This window comes from Mus caroli, chromosome 4 (assembly GCF_900094665.2).
Source record: "Mus caroli chromosome 4, CAROLI_EIJ_v1.1, whole genome shotgun sequence".
Lineage (NCBI taxonomy): Eukaryota > Metazoa > Chordata > Mammalia > Rodentia > Muridae > Mus > Mus caroli.
In genome coordinates, this window is record NC_034573.1 from 142,297,958 (window position 1) to 142,317,308 (window position 19,351).

At 51.0% G+C, this 19,351-nt stretch overlaps 1 protein-coding gene across 3 annotated transcripts in view; it reads right to left on the reverse strand.

The window, feature by feature from the left end:
- Positions 1–19,351, reverse strand: part of Kcnab2 (potassium voltage-gated channel subfamily A regulatory beta subunit 2) — an 87,561-nt gene that overhangs the window by 7,221 nt on the left and 60,989 nt on the right. For 2 of the 3 annotated variants that reach the window (XM_021159363.2, XM_021159364.2), the window contains exons 4-10: positions 14,886–14,929; positions 14,059–14,096; positions 9,175–9,254; positions 6,637–6,681; positions 5,055–5,099; positions 3,977–4,020; positions 3,005–3,091 (exon numbers count right to left, since the gene is read on the reverse strand). In XM_021159363.2, the coding sequence (XP_021015022.1) occupies positions 3,005–3,091; positions 3,977–4,020; positions 5,055–5,099; positions 6,637–6,681; positions 9,175–9,254; positions 14,059–14,096; positions 14,886–14,929 (383 nt within the window). Of the gene's footprint in view, positions 1–2,128; positions 2,177–3,004; positions 3,092–3,976; positions 4,021–5,054; positions 5,100–6,636; positions 6,682–9,174; positions 9,255–14,058; positions 14,097–14,885; positions 14,930–19,351 lie in introns of all 3 variants that reach the window. The other variant, XM_029476429.1, reaches the window with a different exon arrangement.

Below are 19,351 nucleotides of genomic sequence, written 5' to 3' on the forward strand. Positions count from 1 at the left end.
AAAAAACCCTGCCACGTGTAGATCTTTTCCCTTGGCTGTTTTGCCTCTTAGGGATGTGTGGGTTGTTAAAAGAGATTGTGGCCCTGGTGGGGTGAGGGCTGGCTCCATGGATTTCCCGCAGGTCTGATACAGTGCTTGCAAGGTTGACAGCCAAAGGCAGGGAAGGAATGGAGAGGGGCAAGTGTTTCTAAAATCATAGTGGTAACATCTGCCTCAGCTCCGAATGCTCCACCCATCCCAGAGGCAGATCCCCACCTGGCAATGGCAGGGACCGAGAGAGAAGGGAGGGAAGGAAGAAGAAAATGCTGGGGCTGTTCTGGGAGCCTGCCTGCAAAGGGCACTGGAGTCACCACCTCCTTGAACTTGTCTGCTCTGTTTTGGGGTATCTTAACTTCTTGCTCATTCTGGGTCCCTATATTTCTTTGGCCAAGGTCTGTTCATGGTAGAATCCAGGGCATCCTTATATCTGGTACTGAGGCTCCACAGCTTCTGGGAGAGTGGTCCCAGTCAGTTCACCCAGAATGCCAGGGAAGTCACACTCCACCCTGTCCCCCGCCCCCCGCAGGGCAACTGCGCCCTTGCCTGTCTTCTGAGGTCAGAGACTGTGGCTCTTTGGCGTCTTCTTTGCCCTGACTAGGTAAGGGATATATGAGAAGAGAGGCTGGGTCTTCTGGGACCGTCCCTGAATCACTGGCTTTAAATGACATCTTTTACATCCAGAAGAGAGCAATGACTGATTGGGATGCTTTCAGGAGACTGAGAGGGTCCTGGGGCCCTCAGTGGTTCCCTCATCGGGCTCCTCGATGGGCTGTCCTTGTTAAGATTTTTAGAAACACTCTTGGGGGAACCCCAGACCATGCAGCATGGCTCCCCTACTCTTTTCAGCCAAGGCTCAGGTCCACATGCCAGAGACAGGGAAGCCACAAGGACAGCTCACATCAGTCCCTCTCCCCAGCCTCCCCCAGAGCTCTGTCTGGTCATGGTTATGGAGATCACAGCCAGAGGATCGGCACTATGCCCTTCCCATGCAGTGAGAGAGATGGAGACAGTCTGGCACCTGGAAATCAGGCCAATGGACAGGAGTCTGGTGTGACTGGCTGTTCTGAGGGGCAGGGGAGCCTAGGCACTGGGGGGATGTGGGCAGAGGCAGGCTGGATGTTGGACACATGTATGTTCAGGAGCACTGTGTATCCACATCAGCATGTCAGTGGAGCCAGAGACAGTGACCCTTAGGGACGACTGTCTTTCACCTCAATAATTAATACTGCTGGACAGAAGCAAGGGGTGCCAGCTCCTTCCAGCTGCAGCCAAAACCCAGGGCGTCTCTGCAGCATTACAGACAATACATAGGAATGCAGCGCTACAAATAATACATATGAGGGGTCAGGTGGCAGCACCAGGTGGCAGGCAGATGCCCTGCCAGGGTGGAACGCTGCCCAGATCCTAGGGTGACAAAGGCCTACCCTTGAGGTGGGGTTCTACGGCCCTTGGTTGATTGCGGGGGAGGCAGATACCAAGCATGGCACAAGGAAGCCCTGGACCTCAGCATCATGCCAGCTCACATACATAGAATCACTCCATTTCGATGGAGTTTCCTGGCTGCTAGTTAAGAAGACATGAATGACCACAGAGCCAGGGCACTCACAAGGAACCAGCATGGTCGATGGGGCAGCTTGATGGGTGGTGTTCTGTGAGCTATGTGAGAGGCTACGTCTTCTTAGGGGTCCCAGGACCCTTCTGGAAACCTGGTCTTTCCCAACCCTCCCATCATATCACCCAAGGTCAAGTTCCCAGGTAGGGACTGGAGCATCCTCAGATCAAGAGAAGACCCCAGCAGAAAGCCAGCCGGCCACCGCAGGTCACGGCACCGCAAGCATGGAGTGGGGCGGGGGGCATGCACGCTGGTAGGGAGGGGATGGGGATGATAGCGCGGATGGACAGCAAGGGGCTCCGATGCCATTTTGCTTTCCCTTTGCTTGCACGATGTCCTCATGGGGCATGTCCCCACCCCTTATGCATTTTATGGAGAAGTTTGTTATGGGGGGGACAGAGCGTCGTGAATAAAAGTACTGTCTCATAAAATGCAGCTCGGACAGAGAGTCAATAGTCGGCTGAGGGTACTGTGTACCTTCAATGATGAATGTCCGTGACTTGAAGGAACTAAATGGGTCCCCTGCTGATAAAAGAAAGGTTTAAAGAGACCAGAGTTTATCGCTGTGGGAACACAGAGGCCTGGTATGATAAAGGACAGGACAGAAGGGCACAAATCATCACACAGAACAGAGTTCTGTTAAAAAGAAAGAATATATATATATATATATATATATATATATACACACACACACAAGTGTGGTATATATATAAAAGCAAATGGAGACAAAATAACCAGTTCAGCTTAACCTCCCGAGTCCCCAGAAGCGGCAAAGCATAAATGAGAACAGAGTTCTGTTAAAAAAAGAAAGAATATATATATATATATATATATATATATACACACACACACAAGTGTGGTATATATATAAAAGCAAATGGAGACAAAATAACCAGTTCAGCTTAACCTCCCGAGTCCCCAGAAGCGGCAAAGCATAAATGAGAAGATGCCGAGGCAGCAGGTGGGAAAGATGGAGGGACCGGGTGTCGAGGGAATAAATAAACGCCAAAGAAACCCAGACAGCTCTTCAAAGCACTGAGTGCCCAGTCTCCTTCAGGCAATAAGACCCCACTAGAGCAGAAGACCTCTAAGCCCTCCCGGGGGAACCAGAATAGAAGAGTACAGTGGTCCCCGACAGACACCACTGTGCAAAATACCAACCGCTGTGCAAAGAGAACGCAGCCAGGGGAGAAGTCCTGAACACAGCCAGCTCGAAGAATGAAGAACGAGATCAGGGCCTCGGGCCAGCCCTCCCCCGCCCACCTCTGTCCCGAGGACCCAGTGTGGATGTGCTTAACAGTCACCAGAGCAGCTGGCTCTGCCTTGCATGAGCTGGATAACTGGTCGACCTACCTTCCATGGGCGTGTTGGGGTCTGGGCGGTTGGCAAAAACCACATCCACGTACTCCAGCTGCAGCCGCTCCAGGGACGCTTTCAGTCCTGGGAGAAGAACAGGAGGGGTCAGCTGCTTGTGCTTCTAGACCCTCCCTGGGCCAGGCTCAGGGGGAAAGAGAGGGACGAGGGCAGGCTCATGCTATGTAGAGCTTTGGGGCAGGTGAGTGTCTCAAGGAGATGCTAAGACATCCTATAGGGAGTGGGCACCCTGTCCATTCCAGAGGATATCAGAAGAGCACAGGCCAAATGTCCAGAGACCAAATGGATAGATGAGCTTTGGCCCACTCTCAGGACCTGGAGGTCTGTGCAGTAACAATGGCCACAGTCCCACACAAGGAGGGTGCAGTATTATTCACTGTACAAAAGGCTGCTGGTGTTGGACACACACAAGTCATTAATCCACACCTGCCAACAGCTAAGGTAAGGGCTGGGTCTGAGGTGGGAGGGTCAGGTGGCAAAGCTCCCGTTACGATGTTTATTATGATGAATATTGCTTGGAGTCAACGTGACTCGAGCAAGAGGCAGAGCCCTCATCCAGCCACCGCCACTCTGGGCTGCATGTCCGATATTCCCAGAAGCCCTGAGTGTGTGTGTGGGGTATGCCCTCACACCCCCACTTTCTAGGCCATTTGACACAAGCTCAGGGAGGTGATGGCTCTCCCCCAAGACCATTCAGCCAGCACACATTCAGCCTGCCCTGAAATCTGGCCGGCTCCATCCAGGTTTATTGCAGCCTTTGTTCAGTAGCGCGTTCCCCTTGCAGTTCCTCCCCCTCCCCCATCTTTTTGGAGCAGAAGGAAATGGCCAAAGGAGGGCTCTGTGGACCCCAGGGTTGAGGCCTAGGCTGGGTCTTTGAAGAAAAGGTAAGGCTACTACACTTCTCAGCTTTATTCACGTGCCAGGGACACCAGGGTTGGAGTCCCTCCTCACCTTCAATTATGTGCTTCCTGGAAAGGCCTCTCTCAGTCTCCGCTCTGAAAAACACGTCAACAGGGTGGGGGGTGTTGCAGTTGGTTTGGGGATGATATTTACGATATGGGGTGCCAGGAGAAAAGCAGGTCAGGAAATCTGACGTCTGTGGGTGACAACTACGGGCTCAGGTGGATTCCTAGACTCTGTCCCCAGGGTGGCGTGGGGACGAGGGCTCTGGTTTTCGAAATCACCTTGGCGCTGCCCAGTTTGGTTTTATTTACTTATGCTTTTTGAGATAGTTTCAAAATGTTAGCTCATGGTGGCCTCAAACTCATAATCCTCCTGTCTCAGCTTCCCAAGTATCGGGGTTACAGAGGTAAGGCCAGTTACAGATTTTTTTTTAAAAGAATGAATCATATATGTTTTTAAACTTTCTTTTTTTTCTCTCCATCTCTGTCTCTGTCTCTCCCCCTCCCCCCCCTCCTCCTCTCTCTCTCCTTGAGACAGGGTTTCTTGTGTCTCAGGCCAGCTTCACATTTATGACACAGCCATGGCTGACCTTCAGTGTCTGCTTCCTCTGCCTCTGAAATGCTGTAACTACAGGCATGAGCCAGCACACTTAGCTTACCAGATATGAGGAGCACAGGCCTTCATGCATGCCTGGCAAACACCCTTCTAACCGAGCTTCCTCCTCAGCCCAGAAATCATATTTACAACCCCCATGAGATGAACTTGCCCTACAGAGAATATAGACTCGGACACCTGGAGAAGGGCAGAATGAGTGATATAGGTGGCCCAGGGACTTTAAGGGGATTTAGACAGTTCACCATTTTCTGTTTTCTCGAATGTTTATAATGCCATCACGTAAGTAAAAATAATAAAACTTAAGCAACGTTTGAGTAATAGACAAATTCGACCAAAGCTGCTTGCAGTTTGGGAATACGTCAATAGCTGCCAATCTGTGGGTGGCTGCGCAGAGGTCAACATACCCTCCCTCCCCAAGACTACGCTATGGCCCTGGCCCCAGCCTGGTCTCTGCAGGAGCCTGGGCTGTGGTGAGCTGCCACTCTGGGAACACTGCAACCCCTGCACTTACTTTCCACCCCAGAAGATCTTGGTGGTGATGACAAGGCTGGACCGTCTGCAGGGCAGAAGAGAGGAAGGATGTTACTGGACCTGGCTGGCCCTTGCTGTCTTCCCTCAGCCCCTCCCTAGGTGCTGCTCTCTTACGTGGGAATGTTTCTGAATTGTGACATTCTTGCCAGGGTTTGGATCTCCCCACTAAAAGATGTAGCCAAGCTCCCAACACTGTGGCCTGGGTGCTGGGGTCTTTCAGTGTCTCCTCACAGCAATGGCACAGTGACTAAGACAGGTTCCCATTTTGCTAGCTTTGAACTCCATCACTTTCTAAGCACTGAGGGATGTGATATAGCTGGGTGCTGGGCTGAACCCTGCCACGCGCCCCCCCCTCAGGTCTAGCACAGTTCAGGTCTAGCACAGTTCCGCCTGGCTAGATTGGTGACTTTCAGGTCTAGACAGCCTCCCCCTACTCCCAAACTGGTCCCTTTACAGATGGGGACAATGAGCCCCCGAAGGTTGAACTGATCTCTAAGGTCCTTGGCTGGGGCAGAGAAGACAGGGTCCAGATGAGAGTCAAAGGCTTTCACATGAGCCCAGGCCACCTGGGAGTGTTCATGTGTAGCTCATTTTGGCTGAAGGAACCGGGCCCCCCTACCCCCATGAATCTCTGAGTGGAGTAGGACAAAGCTCTCTCTCTCTCTCTCTCTCTCTCTCTCTCTCTCTCTGTGTGTGTGTGTGTGTGTGTGTGTGTGTCTGAGGGAAGGCTAGGACCAATCACATGAAGAATCACTTTGCCTCAGAGAACTGAACTGTGTACCTACTTAGGGACATAGCGAACCCTGGCACCCCAGTTTTAGCTGCTTGCATGGAGCCCACTGTGGTGTGACGGCCCACTCCCTCTGGAGGAGCAGGGGCTATTTCTGTTCTGGGAAGTCCTCCCTTTCTGCAGGAACAACTGTGCGTGACCTGAGGCTTCGCGTGCACAGGGAGGCCACGGCAGTACTTTCTGTGTGCACGGCAGGGTTTCACGTGGCTGAGGTAACCTAGAGTGGCTGATCATTCTGTTTCTTACCTCCTGAGGACTGGGATTACCAGTGTGCCTGTTCCATGCCACCTCCTTTACGCAGCACTGGGAATTGAACTCATGGCTGGTGAGAACTCTACCAACATCCCTAGCCCTCTGCAGGACTCTTGTTCCTGCCTAGCACTGGCCCTTGCAGGATACTTAACTTTTCCATAAAAATAAAGAGAAGGAAAAAGAAGAAAAGGCGCTGGTGTGGAAGGGTACGTGTTGTCAAGCTCGATACCCTGAGCTCATACAACGTGCCATATACCCACCATGTGTAAATAAATATATGTAATGATAAAAGGCAATTAAAAAACATGCAAGGGGCTGAAGGACCACTCCTGTGGTAATCAGGAAAGAGCAACCCACAAACTCTCATGGTTCCCACTGCAGGGCCACCAAGTCCAGGCTTGTCCCTGACAGATGGCCTGCCCACCCCAGCATGCATTTGCCTCTCCTGTGCTGCATCCCTCCCCACTCCCAGCCTTCCTTGTGTGCCCTAGAGACAGACCACAGAGAACAGGATAATTACCTCCATCCCTTCTTCTTAATGATGTTCCCTAATACCACTTCAGCTCTGTGAAGCAAGAGAGAAAGAGAGGCAGACATGGGGATTTCATCAGTGCATAACGGAAAAAAAAATCAAACCCAGCCCCACTGTGACAATGGGCCATCGGGTCCCCTCTGTGAAAATGCCACTGGGGTTGGAACGCTAGGCTGCCTATGTGGTGTTGGCTCTGCAGCTCATTCCAGAATGGCTGAGGCCTGTAACTGTCCAGGCCTGGAAGTAGGGGCTCTGCCAGTCCCCGGATGCAAAGGCCTGTGCCTCTATGCCTTGTCCTGAGGCAGAGGATGCACCTTTGCATGTGCTGGAAGGAAAGGTCCCCAGAATACTGCTTCTTCAGCCAGCTGCAGATACACTGGGGAAAATGTGACAGAATGTAACAGGTGAATCTATTTGCAAAAGGTACCAGCGTAGGGCTTCCAACAAAGCCTGTGTGTCTGTCTACTTTGCCAGTGCCTGTCTTCTTTGTGCGTGCATGCCTGCGTGTGTGCGTGAGCACATGTGTGCATGTGCGTGCCTGTGTTTGCGTGCAGCTCGTGTCTCTCTCTCTCTCTAAAACAACAGAGAGGCATCCAGCCCACTGCCTGTTCTTGGCATGGCTCAGGGTCCTGCTCCTAACTGGGGCCAGCTGGGGTCACAAGCTGGCTGTTCCAGCCTCCCTTGGCACAGCAGTGTGGATTAACTTTTAAGAACTTTCTGCTTGTAGCAAAAACGTTTCTAAGTAAAAACAACAGACGGAAAATGATCCAAACTCAGTGCTACATTCCAATTATAAAGCGGCTGAATCATCCAGTCAGAAATAATGGGCTCTAATTTGCAAGCTGTTTAGCATATATTCTGAACGCCCCTCATTTATGGTCAGGACACACTGAAAATTCAATCAGCTCAGCCTCCTTTCATTCCATGGTCCCCCAATTTGTCAGACAAAAGGCCAGGAGAGGAGGAAGATGATAGAGAGGCTGTCTGAGCAGCTAACCTAAGCCTCTTGCTTGCAATCCTGGCGGCAAGCTACAAATGTGGGCACAGAAATACTGCAGGTCACCGAGAAACACACAAATTACTGTCAGCAAGATATGTGTATGCTCACCCCTGGGCAGTGAGGGGCAGCCCTCACTGACTGCTTGCTGGAGCTATGGCTAGCCCCTTGGACAGAGAAACTTGGCCTGCCACCAAGACATAGTGCTCAGTTTTAGTCAGACTGGCTGCTAGTGTTAAGGCATCTCTGTGGTGAAAGCTACAGGCTGGACTGTGGAGCTACAGCGGCTGGCTGAAGAGCTGAGGGCAGGGGGCTCCATAAGCAATGCCACCCAGAGCAGAAAGCGTTTGCCCAAGGCCTTGGCTTCTACAGGGAGTCCCCGAGAGGCCCCGAGGATGCCCAGTGTACAGCATGGTTGCCTAGGCATGCCAGCTCTGCATGTCCAGTTAAACAGAGTGAAAGCAGTAACAGATCAGAGACGGTGGGGCCATCTGGAGATGGAGGAGGTGGCATTAATCTGTGTTTGCTCTTCTAGGCAGTCAAACCCAGGCAGGCTCTGGCCAGGGAGAAGACTGGGAGATAGATGCCTTTAGGCTGGGCATCTGTACCAGGCTCTTCAACCTCTGACCGCTTGACTTAGCTCATCTGTCTGTCTGGAAAGCATCTCTCTTTGATTGGAAGCGGCTGTCTGTTTAGAGAAGGGGAGGAGTCCCTGGTATAGGAACAAACGTGCTGCTGATGGGAGCTAAAGGGATGGGGGAGCAGCTGTCAGCTCCCCAGGGACTTGCTAGCGATTGGACAGTGGTCCAGCTGGGGTCCCTGATGAGCGGTGCTTTGGGTGCCACTCCAGGCAGCAGGTAAAACCCCAAGGCCTGGGAAGCAGGTGCTGGCCCCATGACCGTGGTACACAGCGGGTCAGGGCTGCAGCTAGCGCAGCTGATGGGAACTTGGCTGGTTCCAAACAGGAGTGGGCCGAAGGGGTGACAAGTGGGAGCCAGCGAGTGACTTCACCAACCAAAAACTGGCTCTTAGAAATGTGGTGCAGGAGAGCGGATGATTTGATTACAGCTCGCCTTTAAACTCCAAGCCAAGGGCTCCGGCCGAAGGGCATTGGGCCTTTGCATAATTGAGTTGGAAAGTTCATTGTCAAAATGGGAAGTGCTTCCTTCACACTGAAATTTGCCAGAGCCTGCTCTCTCCAGATCAGAGAGGCTGTCTGCCCTGCAGCGCCTACTGCATCATTAAGACATGAAAATGTCAGGCTCTTGGGGCTGGCCAAAGCTCACCAGCAGAGCCTGGGACAATGGTAAATCTTGGCTCGAGCGCAACCTTGGTGCCTGGGCACATGGGGCGGGGCAGTTACTGGGACAGGGTTGAAGCAGGCCCCATCAAAATATCTCCTAAGGTCATTTAGAGTTTTATAAAGAAGACAGAGTGGAAGACACCATTGTGAGCACCCAGGAGAGAGAGACAGGGGACCTTGAGACATGGTGCCCTGTGCCACTTCCTCCTGGGAGAAAGGTACGTACTTTCCAGCGGCGTAGACCTCCGCCGTATCGAATAGGTTGATGCCATTATCGTAGGCCAAGGTCATTAGGTGCTCTGCCATCTGAAATTATAAAGCCAGAGTTGTTGTGGCCAGCACTGTGTTGCCAGTTCCAGGGAGGCTCTGGAGCATCAGCCCTTTGGCCTAGGCTCTTCTCCCGGCTCCTCTGTCCTCCCTGCCATAGCACAGGGAGGCAACAAACCCTTCAGAAAAACCAAACCCTCCAGAAAAACCAAGACAGTAAGACGGATGAGGGAAACAGCCTACTGGCTGTCAATTTTTGGGGGGGTCACCATGAAATGTGGTCACTGTACTGAGCTGAATAGTGTCTCTCCAAAATTCATGTGGACCAGAACCTCAGGATGGGACCAGACTGGAGAGTAGGGTCTTTGTGAATGTAATCACTAAGATGGGTGTGTGTGGGTGTGTGTGTGTGTCACACTGCCTCCAGCCAAGCCATCCAATGTGAATGGTATGTTAGAAGGAGAGAAGGTTACAAGAGAATGCAGAGGCAAGAAATACCACCAGAGGCTGAGAGACAGGGGAAGACCCCTCCTCCATGCCTTTGGAGGGACCAGGTCCTGACCAAACTTTCAGACTCCCTACTTCCTGAAAATGCACAGTTGGCAGCACCTTGCTGTGTCTGTCATGAAGCCCAGTGGCTAATCTTAGGAGGACAGTCACTTGTCTCATGTCTCACTGAATCTCTTGTGGCTGCTGAAGGAGCTCTGCAGATGACCACAGAAAGTCCACAACCACTCCACAGCGGAGCTGAGAGTCACGTGGCCTTGGCTGGTGTTCCTTCAGTATGAGACTTGGATAATATCCTAGACATCCAACCAATCTCATTGTTGACCAGACCTTACTACTTGGGCTTCCAGAAGGGTGAGCCTCATCCCATGGCCAGCAACAGTGGGTGGTGGGGTCTGTGACCAAGGAAGCTGGAAGCACAACAGTCATCGATGGCCCCCACCAAAGTATGGCAGAGAGAAGTGCTCCTGAGCGGCCAGACCTACCCCATGCAGATCAGGCACTAGCCCTCGCTTCCCAGTCAGTCCACTGCACCCCTGCCTGGTTCTCTGATATTCAGTGGTTTCAGGAACCATCCAACCAAGGGGAGATGATGTGTGAGTACGCGTGTGCGAGCACACGTGCATGCTGAGAGACTCTGGGTGTGAGATGCTGAGGAGAGCAACCTAGGGAAGAGATCTATGCCCATTGGTGCTCATGGGAAGGTGGACTTGGTGCTATGAGACTCATCAGGGGATCCAAGAAACTCAGGCTGCGCTGAAACCTGTTTTTCAAACACTGCAGGTGATAGTGCAGACCCTGAGGCTGAGCCACGGCTGCTGGGGTCCGAGCCAGAAGGGCCAGGATGAAGAGGCCATGGGGCTCTGGAGAGCTACCCACCCACAGGGAGCTTTGCTGTCTCTTCTCCTGCAGCTCAAGTGTGAGCGTGTCAAATGCATGGCTGCTGTTGTTTTCCGGGGGTCTGAGGCAGCAGCTGGGTCTCCTCCCAAAGCCATCCAACGAGGAACCTCTGTACACAGGGGCACTGTTCTGTGATACCACGGCATGGGCAAGTCACATGGCTTGCTCACTGATGTTTGTGTGACCTTTCCCAGATGTGTCCCACCAGCCAGTCAGAGCCATGTCTGAAGGATATTGCATGCTACATTCCACTGGATAGGGGACACATGGCTTCCCTGGAGGGCTTCTGAGAGGAGAGGGCTCTTGGCATTTTTGTTTTGGGGGGGAGGGGCTTTTTAAAAAAAAAAGGCATATATTTCTGCCCTACTCCATCTGCCCGAAATGAAGAAGGCTGTAGTCACTGTGCACTTTGCCCTTAGCACACATAGTACCTCCTAGAAACCAGGCAAAAGCGTCTCATTTCTTAACCAGTTCCTTTTACATTAAATACATACTGGCAATGTAGCTCAGCAGGGAGGGTACACTCGGGTGGAGGCAGGAGAGAGAAGTCAAGGTTGTCCTTGGCTACAGACTAAGTTCAAGGACAGGAAGTTCGTGAGACTCTCTCTAAAAAAAAAATGTCCTTACTAAAATCTATATGAGGAACTTGTCACTCTAAGCTCCAGCCATCTGGGAGATGTGTAGAGGCGGCTCAGTGGCTAATAGCACTTGTTGCTCTTGCAGAGAACCCAGGGTCAGTTCCTAGCACTCACGTGTCAGCTTACAAACACCTGTACCTCCAGTTCTAGGGGACCTGACACCCTCTTCAGGTCTCCTCAGCCACTGTATGCATTTGCTGCACAGACATATATGCAGGTAAAGCACTCAATACACAGAAATAAAGCTGAAAAAAATAGTAACTTTTTGAGACAGGGTCTCACTACTTAGTTTGAATGTCCCTTAAACCTAAGCTCTTCTTGCTTGGGCCTCCTGAGTGCTAGAGCAGTGGCAGTCACTGCCATCTTATTCATTCATTCACTCATTCATTCATTCATTCATTCATAGTTTTGCACAGGGTTTCTCTGTTTAGCCCTGGTTGTCCTAGAACTCACTCTATAGACCAAGCTGGCCTTGCATTCAGAGATCCGCCTACCTCCTCTGCCTCCCGAGTGCTGGGATTAAAGGCATGAGCACCACCACCTAGCATTGTTCACCAGCACTGGCACATGCACACTCGTGTGTAGTCAGCACCACCGTCCTCCCCAGAACCTTCATGTCTGCACGACAGCTCCACAGATACTGGTGGATGGCTGCTGTGACCTTTCCCGGAATGGGACAGATGTTTAACAGCTCAAAACATCCTGGACCAGAGAGGATCTGTCAAGCATTCAACTTTGTCCCTGCAGCAGAAGCAGCCAAACCCGTGTCAACCAGTGAGTGCGGCTGAGTGCCGATAAAACTTCACACACACACACACACACACACACACACACACACACACACACACACACACACACCAAGACCGCAGGCACATAGAGACAGGAACGAATTAGAACAGAACATAATTAGAGGTTAGCAGGGACGGGTCGTGTTACCATGTAAAGATGTGAAGTGTCTGTTTGGAAACAGAAGTTACATGGCAGCATGAAGACACCCAGTGAGACAGACACCCATTTTAAGGGTGACACCTATTTTACACCCTTAAAATGATTAAAGCAGTCATCTTGTGTGTGTGTGTGTGTGTGTGCACACGCGCGCATGTAAATATAGGGCTAGAGCTCAACATTGGCTGTCATTCCTTCCACTACCATCCAACTGTCCATCTTGTCTCATCTGAACCTCTCATTTGTCCTTCAGGACTCACTAGGATGGCCAGTGAACCCCAGAGATCCTTGGGGTCTATGTCCCCAGTGCTGAGATTTCAAAGTATATTCTGCCATTTCCCCCAACCCTCTCTACTAGTTCTGGGGATTCAAAGCTGGTAGACACTTTACCTGGCCGAGCTTTCTCCAGCTCCAACATGGTACATTTTACATTTCAAATATATAACCAGAAGCCCTCCAAGAGGGGGAGAAGCAGTCCATAATAGCCTTTGACCAAACAGGCAGAGAATAAATACTCTGCCCTTCTCACCTGATGCAGTGTCCCTAACACTTGGCATACTGCCGCTTATTTGTTTGTTTGTTTTTCAATACGGGCTATGGGGTCTAATACAGAAATTCTTCTTGTCCCTTTACCAGGTTGGTTTTGACTGCTATATCCTTCCAGAACCTCACCTGTTATCCGTTAGCTCTCTGATCCTCCTCAAGGTATGACCCTTGCATCTTTATCCCTGCCACCCTGACCCTGACTGAAACACGGTGGGGACAGAGCCAGTGGGGACTGCCATCTGAGATTCATTCATCTATATTCCGGGCCATGGATCTCTTTGTGATGGAGTCACATGTCCACAAGGTCGCCACGCCCTAGAGCGAGTGCTGAGAACAGCTCAAGGCCACCTCCTGGGTCACAGCCACACGGAAGGGGGACAGATCGAGTCAGATGAGACTTACTTGAGACAAACCGCACGTGTCTCATGGCTCCAATTCTTACTCAGAGCTCTGAGGACCGGAGCTTCAGCCGAGAAGCTCCCGACTCACCCTGAGTGAGCCACACCTCATTCCCAGCAACCTCAGCCTAGGACAAACGGTTCAGGGACCGTCTACTGCTATAAAAATAAAGAGCAAAACCACACACTGCACTTAAATCACGATGGAAGCCAAGTTTCCCCTGAAAATGGAGCAATCACAGCTAACAAGGTCTCAAAGGAGCTCACTTATTAATTTTTAAACGCAAGCCTTTCTACAGCAAATTGGGCGAATGCAATGGCTGAGTTGATGCAGATGCCCAGAGCTCCCCTTTCTAACCTCTCCTACTGTCTGGAAGTGTACCCCTTCCTCACGACAGGCCCTGTGACACTGGCAGCACGTGATTCTGATCTTTGTTAGTGTCACCTTGTGTCCCAATAGCAGATAAACCCCAGAAGACAGCAGTCCCCAGCAGCCAGAGAAGCACACGGCCAGGAATGCTGGGCCAACAGCCTGCACACGTTCTCCAGCTTGCAGGAAGCCTGAGTTCCCGTAGCAGTCACAGACAGGTGGGCCACTGAAGTGGCATCCTTAGAGGGCACAGCTCAGTCCCTATCCAGCTTTACCATTTGGAAAACATGGGATCCTTGAATGCTCGGCCAACTGTGGCATAGGTGGCATGCTCATGAGAATCCTGGGTCCCCAGGCTTGCTAGATAGTGCCACTGGGCATAACTTACTTTCCCTCTATTCCTTGGCCTTCTTAGCCACTGGGGTAGGATACCCCAACAGAGAGAAAGAGGCTGCCACAGTGGCATCCATGAGCACACATAGTCCCTGGTGTATGTGAGGACTTAGCCATGCACTGCGGGGCTGAGGGAGCTATCTTACCTCATCCGTGATCTGGCCCCCGAAGGTCACCCATGTTCCTGAAAGGAGACGTAATAGGCTCAGGTGAGATAACCTGACAGTGGCTCAGAGCTGTCTCAGACTTTGAAGTGTAGGGGACGGGGTCAGGGACAGCCACAGGGCACCCTCGGCTATGTGCGGAGCATTTCTTGTGTATGTGGTACTTAGCCTCCAGGGTGAGTCTCCAGATAAAGGTAGCAGTGGCCTGTCTGTAGTACAGAGAGCTGGGTAGGCCTAGGAGGGCTGCGGCCTCTGAAATGTTCATCTGGAGCCACGTGTGGGGCACCTGGGAGGCTGAGATAGGAGGACTGTCCAGAGCGTAGAGCTGCCCCAGAGAGCAGAATGAGGTGATGAGGGTATGTCCCTGGTGACAGCCCTGCTTGGAAAGGGCTAGGAGTGGCTGCTAGGGTGGGAGGGGTAAATGTGTGTTTACCTTGGAAGTGGAGGACAGCTGCTTCAGAGGACAGAGCTCACATCTGGAGAAAGGAATATAGCAAGCCCTGGGGTGGTCTTTCCTGGGGACAGTCTCTCTGAAATTAGGCTTACAAGCCAGGAGGAAAGCCTCCTGGCCCCAGGATGGTCAGGAGCTGCTCTGACTTCTGGGTTGGGGTGAAGGGCTGGGTGCAAAGGATTCCCAGGGGTCTCTTGGTCTCCCTGGCCTTCTGTGTTAAGGCTGTGGGTGTCCCTTCCTGCCTGCTGGTTGCCATGGCAACCTAATTCTCTCAGAAGCATAGATTCTCAGTTGTAGCTCTTACTAAGGGTGGGGCTGGCTCTACTGAAAGGGGTTCGTGAGGGGTTCCCATACTTACCAAGCCCCAGGCAGGAGACCCGAAGGCCAGATTTGCCCAGATTCCTGAAAAAGAAAGACTGAGTCAGACCTTGGCCCAGCCAGCATGCCTCCAGCCAGGCTTCATCACCAGCATCAGACCCATGCCAAAACATCTTCTGAAAGTCACAGAGAGCCATATGAGGGAGGCCCCTGCTAGCCAGCCCTGGGGGGTGACATACCAGTTGTTTCCCAGGCCTATCCTGGGCTCACACAGACAGTATATGGCATACGAGAGGCCTTCTCTTTGTATAAGCCAAAATTGAACCATCAAGCAGGCTCTGATAAACTAGGCATGGTGGCACATACCTGTGGTCATAACGTTTATTTTTTAATTTTTTTGAGATAGGGTCTTTCTATTTTGTAGCTCTGGCTGTCTTGGAACTCACTATGTAGGTCAATCTGGCCTTAAATTCACAGAGATCCACCTGCCTCTGACTCCCAAGTACTGGGATTAAGAACATGTGCCCATCCTGGTCCCAGTATTTGGAAATCTGAAGCAGTAGGATTGCTGAGAGTTTGAGACCCATCTTGGGCTGCATAACAAGATCCTGTCTCGAAAACCCAAAATGTCAAGACAAAAGAACCCCCAACCACCAAAACGGAATAGGCATTAATATTTCTATATTAAAAAGAGAAGTTATGTTTCAGGGGATTCAGTTCCTCCAACAGTGCCCCCAGTACTATAAGCATCAGCCAACCCAGAGACGCAGATGCCTGGAGCTGGCCTGAAAGGCTGGGTTACATTATATATAGATTCTGTAGGGGCCAGATCTGGAGCAATTCAGTAAACTTCCCTCATGCTGGACAGAGAGCAACTGCAGTAGGGTGTGACCAAGGGGCACAGTGACCATGGTAACTGAAGACTGACAGCTGCCTTAGTTAAGGTTTCTGTTGTTGTGGAGCATGGGTCTATTTTAGTTCACTTATCCCTGGCCACAGTCCATTGAGAGAAGCCTAGGCAAGACCTTGAGGGTAGAGATGGAAACAGAAGCCATGGAGGAGTGCTGCTTACTGGCTTGCTCAGCCTGCTTGCTTGCTTTCTTCCTTTAAAAAGATTTCGTATTTATTTTATTTATATGAGTACACTGTAGCTGTCTTCAGACACACCAGAAGAGGGCATCGGATCCCATTACAGACGGTTGTGAGCCACCATGTGGTTGCTGGGAATTGAACTCAGGACCTCTGGAAGAGCAGTCAGTGCCCTTAACCACTGAGACATCTCTCCAGCCCTTAGCCTGCTTTCTTATAGAACTCAGGACCACCAGCTCAGGGATGGCACTGTCCACAGTGAGCTGGGTCCTCCTATGTCAATCATGAAAATGCACTACAGGAAGCCCATGGGCCAAACTGGTGGAGACGTTTTCCCAATCGAGGATCCTTCTTCCCAGATGGCCTATCCTGAGCCACACTGACAAAAAAAAATCCAAACCAAACCAAGCCCAGCCAACACTGCAGCTGTTGGGTCACAGAACATTTTGGGAAGCAGATAAAGACCCGTTTGTACTGTTGGGGGGGGTCTGCAGAACCCTGGACCCACCCCAGGATAAATCTAGGCATTCAGGAGCTTGTCTGGATCCCCAGTTCTGCAAGCATCTTCACGTGTGACTATATCGTTTTCGTCTGTAAATCCATTATCAGTGCAGTGCTGGAGCTGTAATTCAAACCCAAATCCTTACACACTGGAAAATACTGTGTCCTGGGAGAAAGAACAGCTTTGGAAAGCAGCCAAGCCCACCTGTGCCCAAGGCTGAAGAGCAGGTACCTGTTGCCTGATAGTTTGGGGCAGCGCACTGAGAAGCCATTCTCACTCTTCCGTCTCACCGAGAAACAGATGAGCTTCCCACAATGGCCTCCTCTCCTCGGCCTGGCTGGGGATGTGGGAGTGGGGCTCTGGGCGGTGTCCTCATCTACTGCCTTTAGGGATACTTAGAAAAACAAAACTGGGGCTCTGCTCCATGCTGCGATTACCATGCTCAACTTGTTCCTCGTTAAATGATGGTATTGGTTCTGCCATCTGCCACCAGGCTTTCTGGAGAAGGGATACGAGGGGACAGTTCACCTCCAGGCTGACAGCTGTGTATGTAGGTCTGGTCAGTGGGGACAGGAACGTCACCGCACCAGGCCTGCATGGTGGCAGTTACTACGCCGTCATGCAAAACACCAGAACACAAAGATAAGCCACGTGTCTCCTCCCTTTAATTAAAACTTGATGTGATTATAAAATAATTGGTCCAAGTCCCTAAACCTTTCTCACTGGCTTTATGTCTCCTGAGTTCTGGGCTAACGAGGCCTCTCTCTCAGACATCGCCTTAGCCAGGCAAATGCAGATGTCTGGCCAACAGATTCCTGCCAGGATGGCCGGGCCTCATTGCTTCAGGAAGGGTCTGAGCTGAAAGGCCCCAGGGAACAGATTCTTTACAAAGAGTTCTGGGCTTTTCATTTTGGCCACTTGGGAGGAGGACAGAGGCTGGCTAAGGTACAGGCAAGGTTGCTCTATGGCCAGAGAGGAGAGGGATGGGTGTTCTGGGGGCCTCTTGCCCCTGACAGCCAGGCCTTCTGTGATAAGTATGGAATACCAGTTATTCTTGGGTCTTTTCTGCTCCCAGACTGTAGGGAAAAATCCCCAAGGACAAGCCTGGGCTTCTTGTTCTTAACTGCAACAGGGTCCTGTGATGTGTTAGCTGAGGAACAAGGTTGCTGATGCAGGTCTTAGACCAGACCCTCAAGACAGAATGCTCCTCCCACCTCCCCATGCGAGGCAAAAGCTGGTCCTTGGTTCCGGACACCTCTGTCTCCCTTCACCCCTGTGGACTGTGAAGCTTCGATGAACAAATATGTCCAGAGTGTCTGTGGGGAAGGGAACGTTCCCAGGGAGGAGGAGGCGGCGGCGGCACAGGGTCAGGCCCATCTCTGGTTTCTATGGCTGTAACCAACATGCTGGATGTGGCCCCGAGGCCGTCACTATGTGGCGATTTGTGAGGTTGATGCTGAGAAACCAGAGGCTCCTCAAGGAGCCTTGTGGGGCATGGGTTGGATACCTGTTCTTTCAGTCCTGAGGCCAGGGTGTGAGAGCATGTCCAAGACCCCTGCACACCATTTACAGGGGTATGGTTCCCCCCCACCCCCCGCTCCAGCTGACACTAGAACAGACAAACAGGTCTTACTCTGGGGAAGGCTCTGCTCTACCATCAGACAGATGAAGAAGAGCTGGGACTGAGATTTGAACCCAGGTCCCCAGACAGTAATCCTTTTACAGTCTCATCCTCCGTGTAGTCAATGTATGCATGCACACAGAGACACACACAAGGACACACACAGACACACGTACAAACCCACAAATATAGGTATAGATATACAGACACACATGTACATGAACACATATACACACATGTTGATGGGAGCACTTGGACTCTTCACGGTCCATTTTCTTTCACTTAGAGCTCTACATGTGTAGAAACAGTCACACTAGTGTTAATTCCTCTGCCGAATCTCAGAACGACTTCAAAGTCATAGCAAGTAACAAGAATTCAAGCAAACACATGCATACACACACACATACATACATACACACATACATACATAATATTATATATACACATACATTCATGCACATGTACACACATACATACATATGTATGTGTACACATATACATATGAACACACATGTATACAGGCATGCATACATATATACATATACATTCATGCATATGTACTTACATATACACACATATGTACACACAGCATGCATGCATACTATATGCATATATTCATATGTACACAATACATGTACTTGCATACACATACACATATATACACAATATACATACACACACATGCATGCACTATGTATATATGTCCTCACATATATACATATGCACACATATGTACAAGCATATGCACACACATGCATACACACTTACATACATACATATATATTTCTACTTATTCCCAGCTTTTAATGGCCACTGAGACAAAGACATAAACCACAGAGATTCTAGGACAGAGAATTCCATTCTGACTGTCCCCATCAAGCCTAGAGGATGGAAAATGAGTTCTTTACCCAAGAGGTTTGCTGAAGACCACCTAACCAACATCCCGGGGACCTGGGAGGCCAGGGTGTGAGAGCATGTCCAGGACCCCAGCCTTGTGCAAGCATTTACCATGATGGGATCTCTGGGTTCTGACTCCTTTACATGTGGGCCACCTTCTGAGTGCTGGTACAGGGGAGGTTTTAGCTGCCTATCGTAACACCAATCATAAACGCAGATGACCCTCCTATATTCTGCAAGGACCACCTATGCTGGAGCTGTGTGAGGTCACCAAGTAGCTGCTTTGAGGAAGGAGCCTTCCTTAGTGGGCTGCCTGGGGGCCAGAGGGCTCCTTTGAGCTGTTCAGCCTGAACAAATCCGGGAAGACCCTTTTCCCTGGAGACCCTGTGTGGAGAGG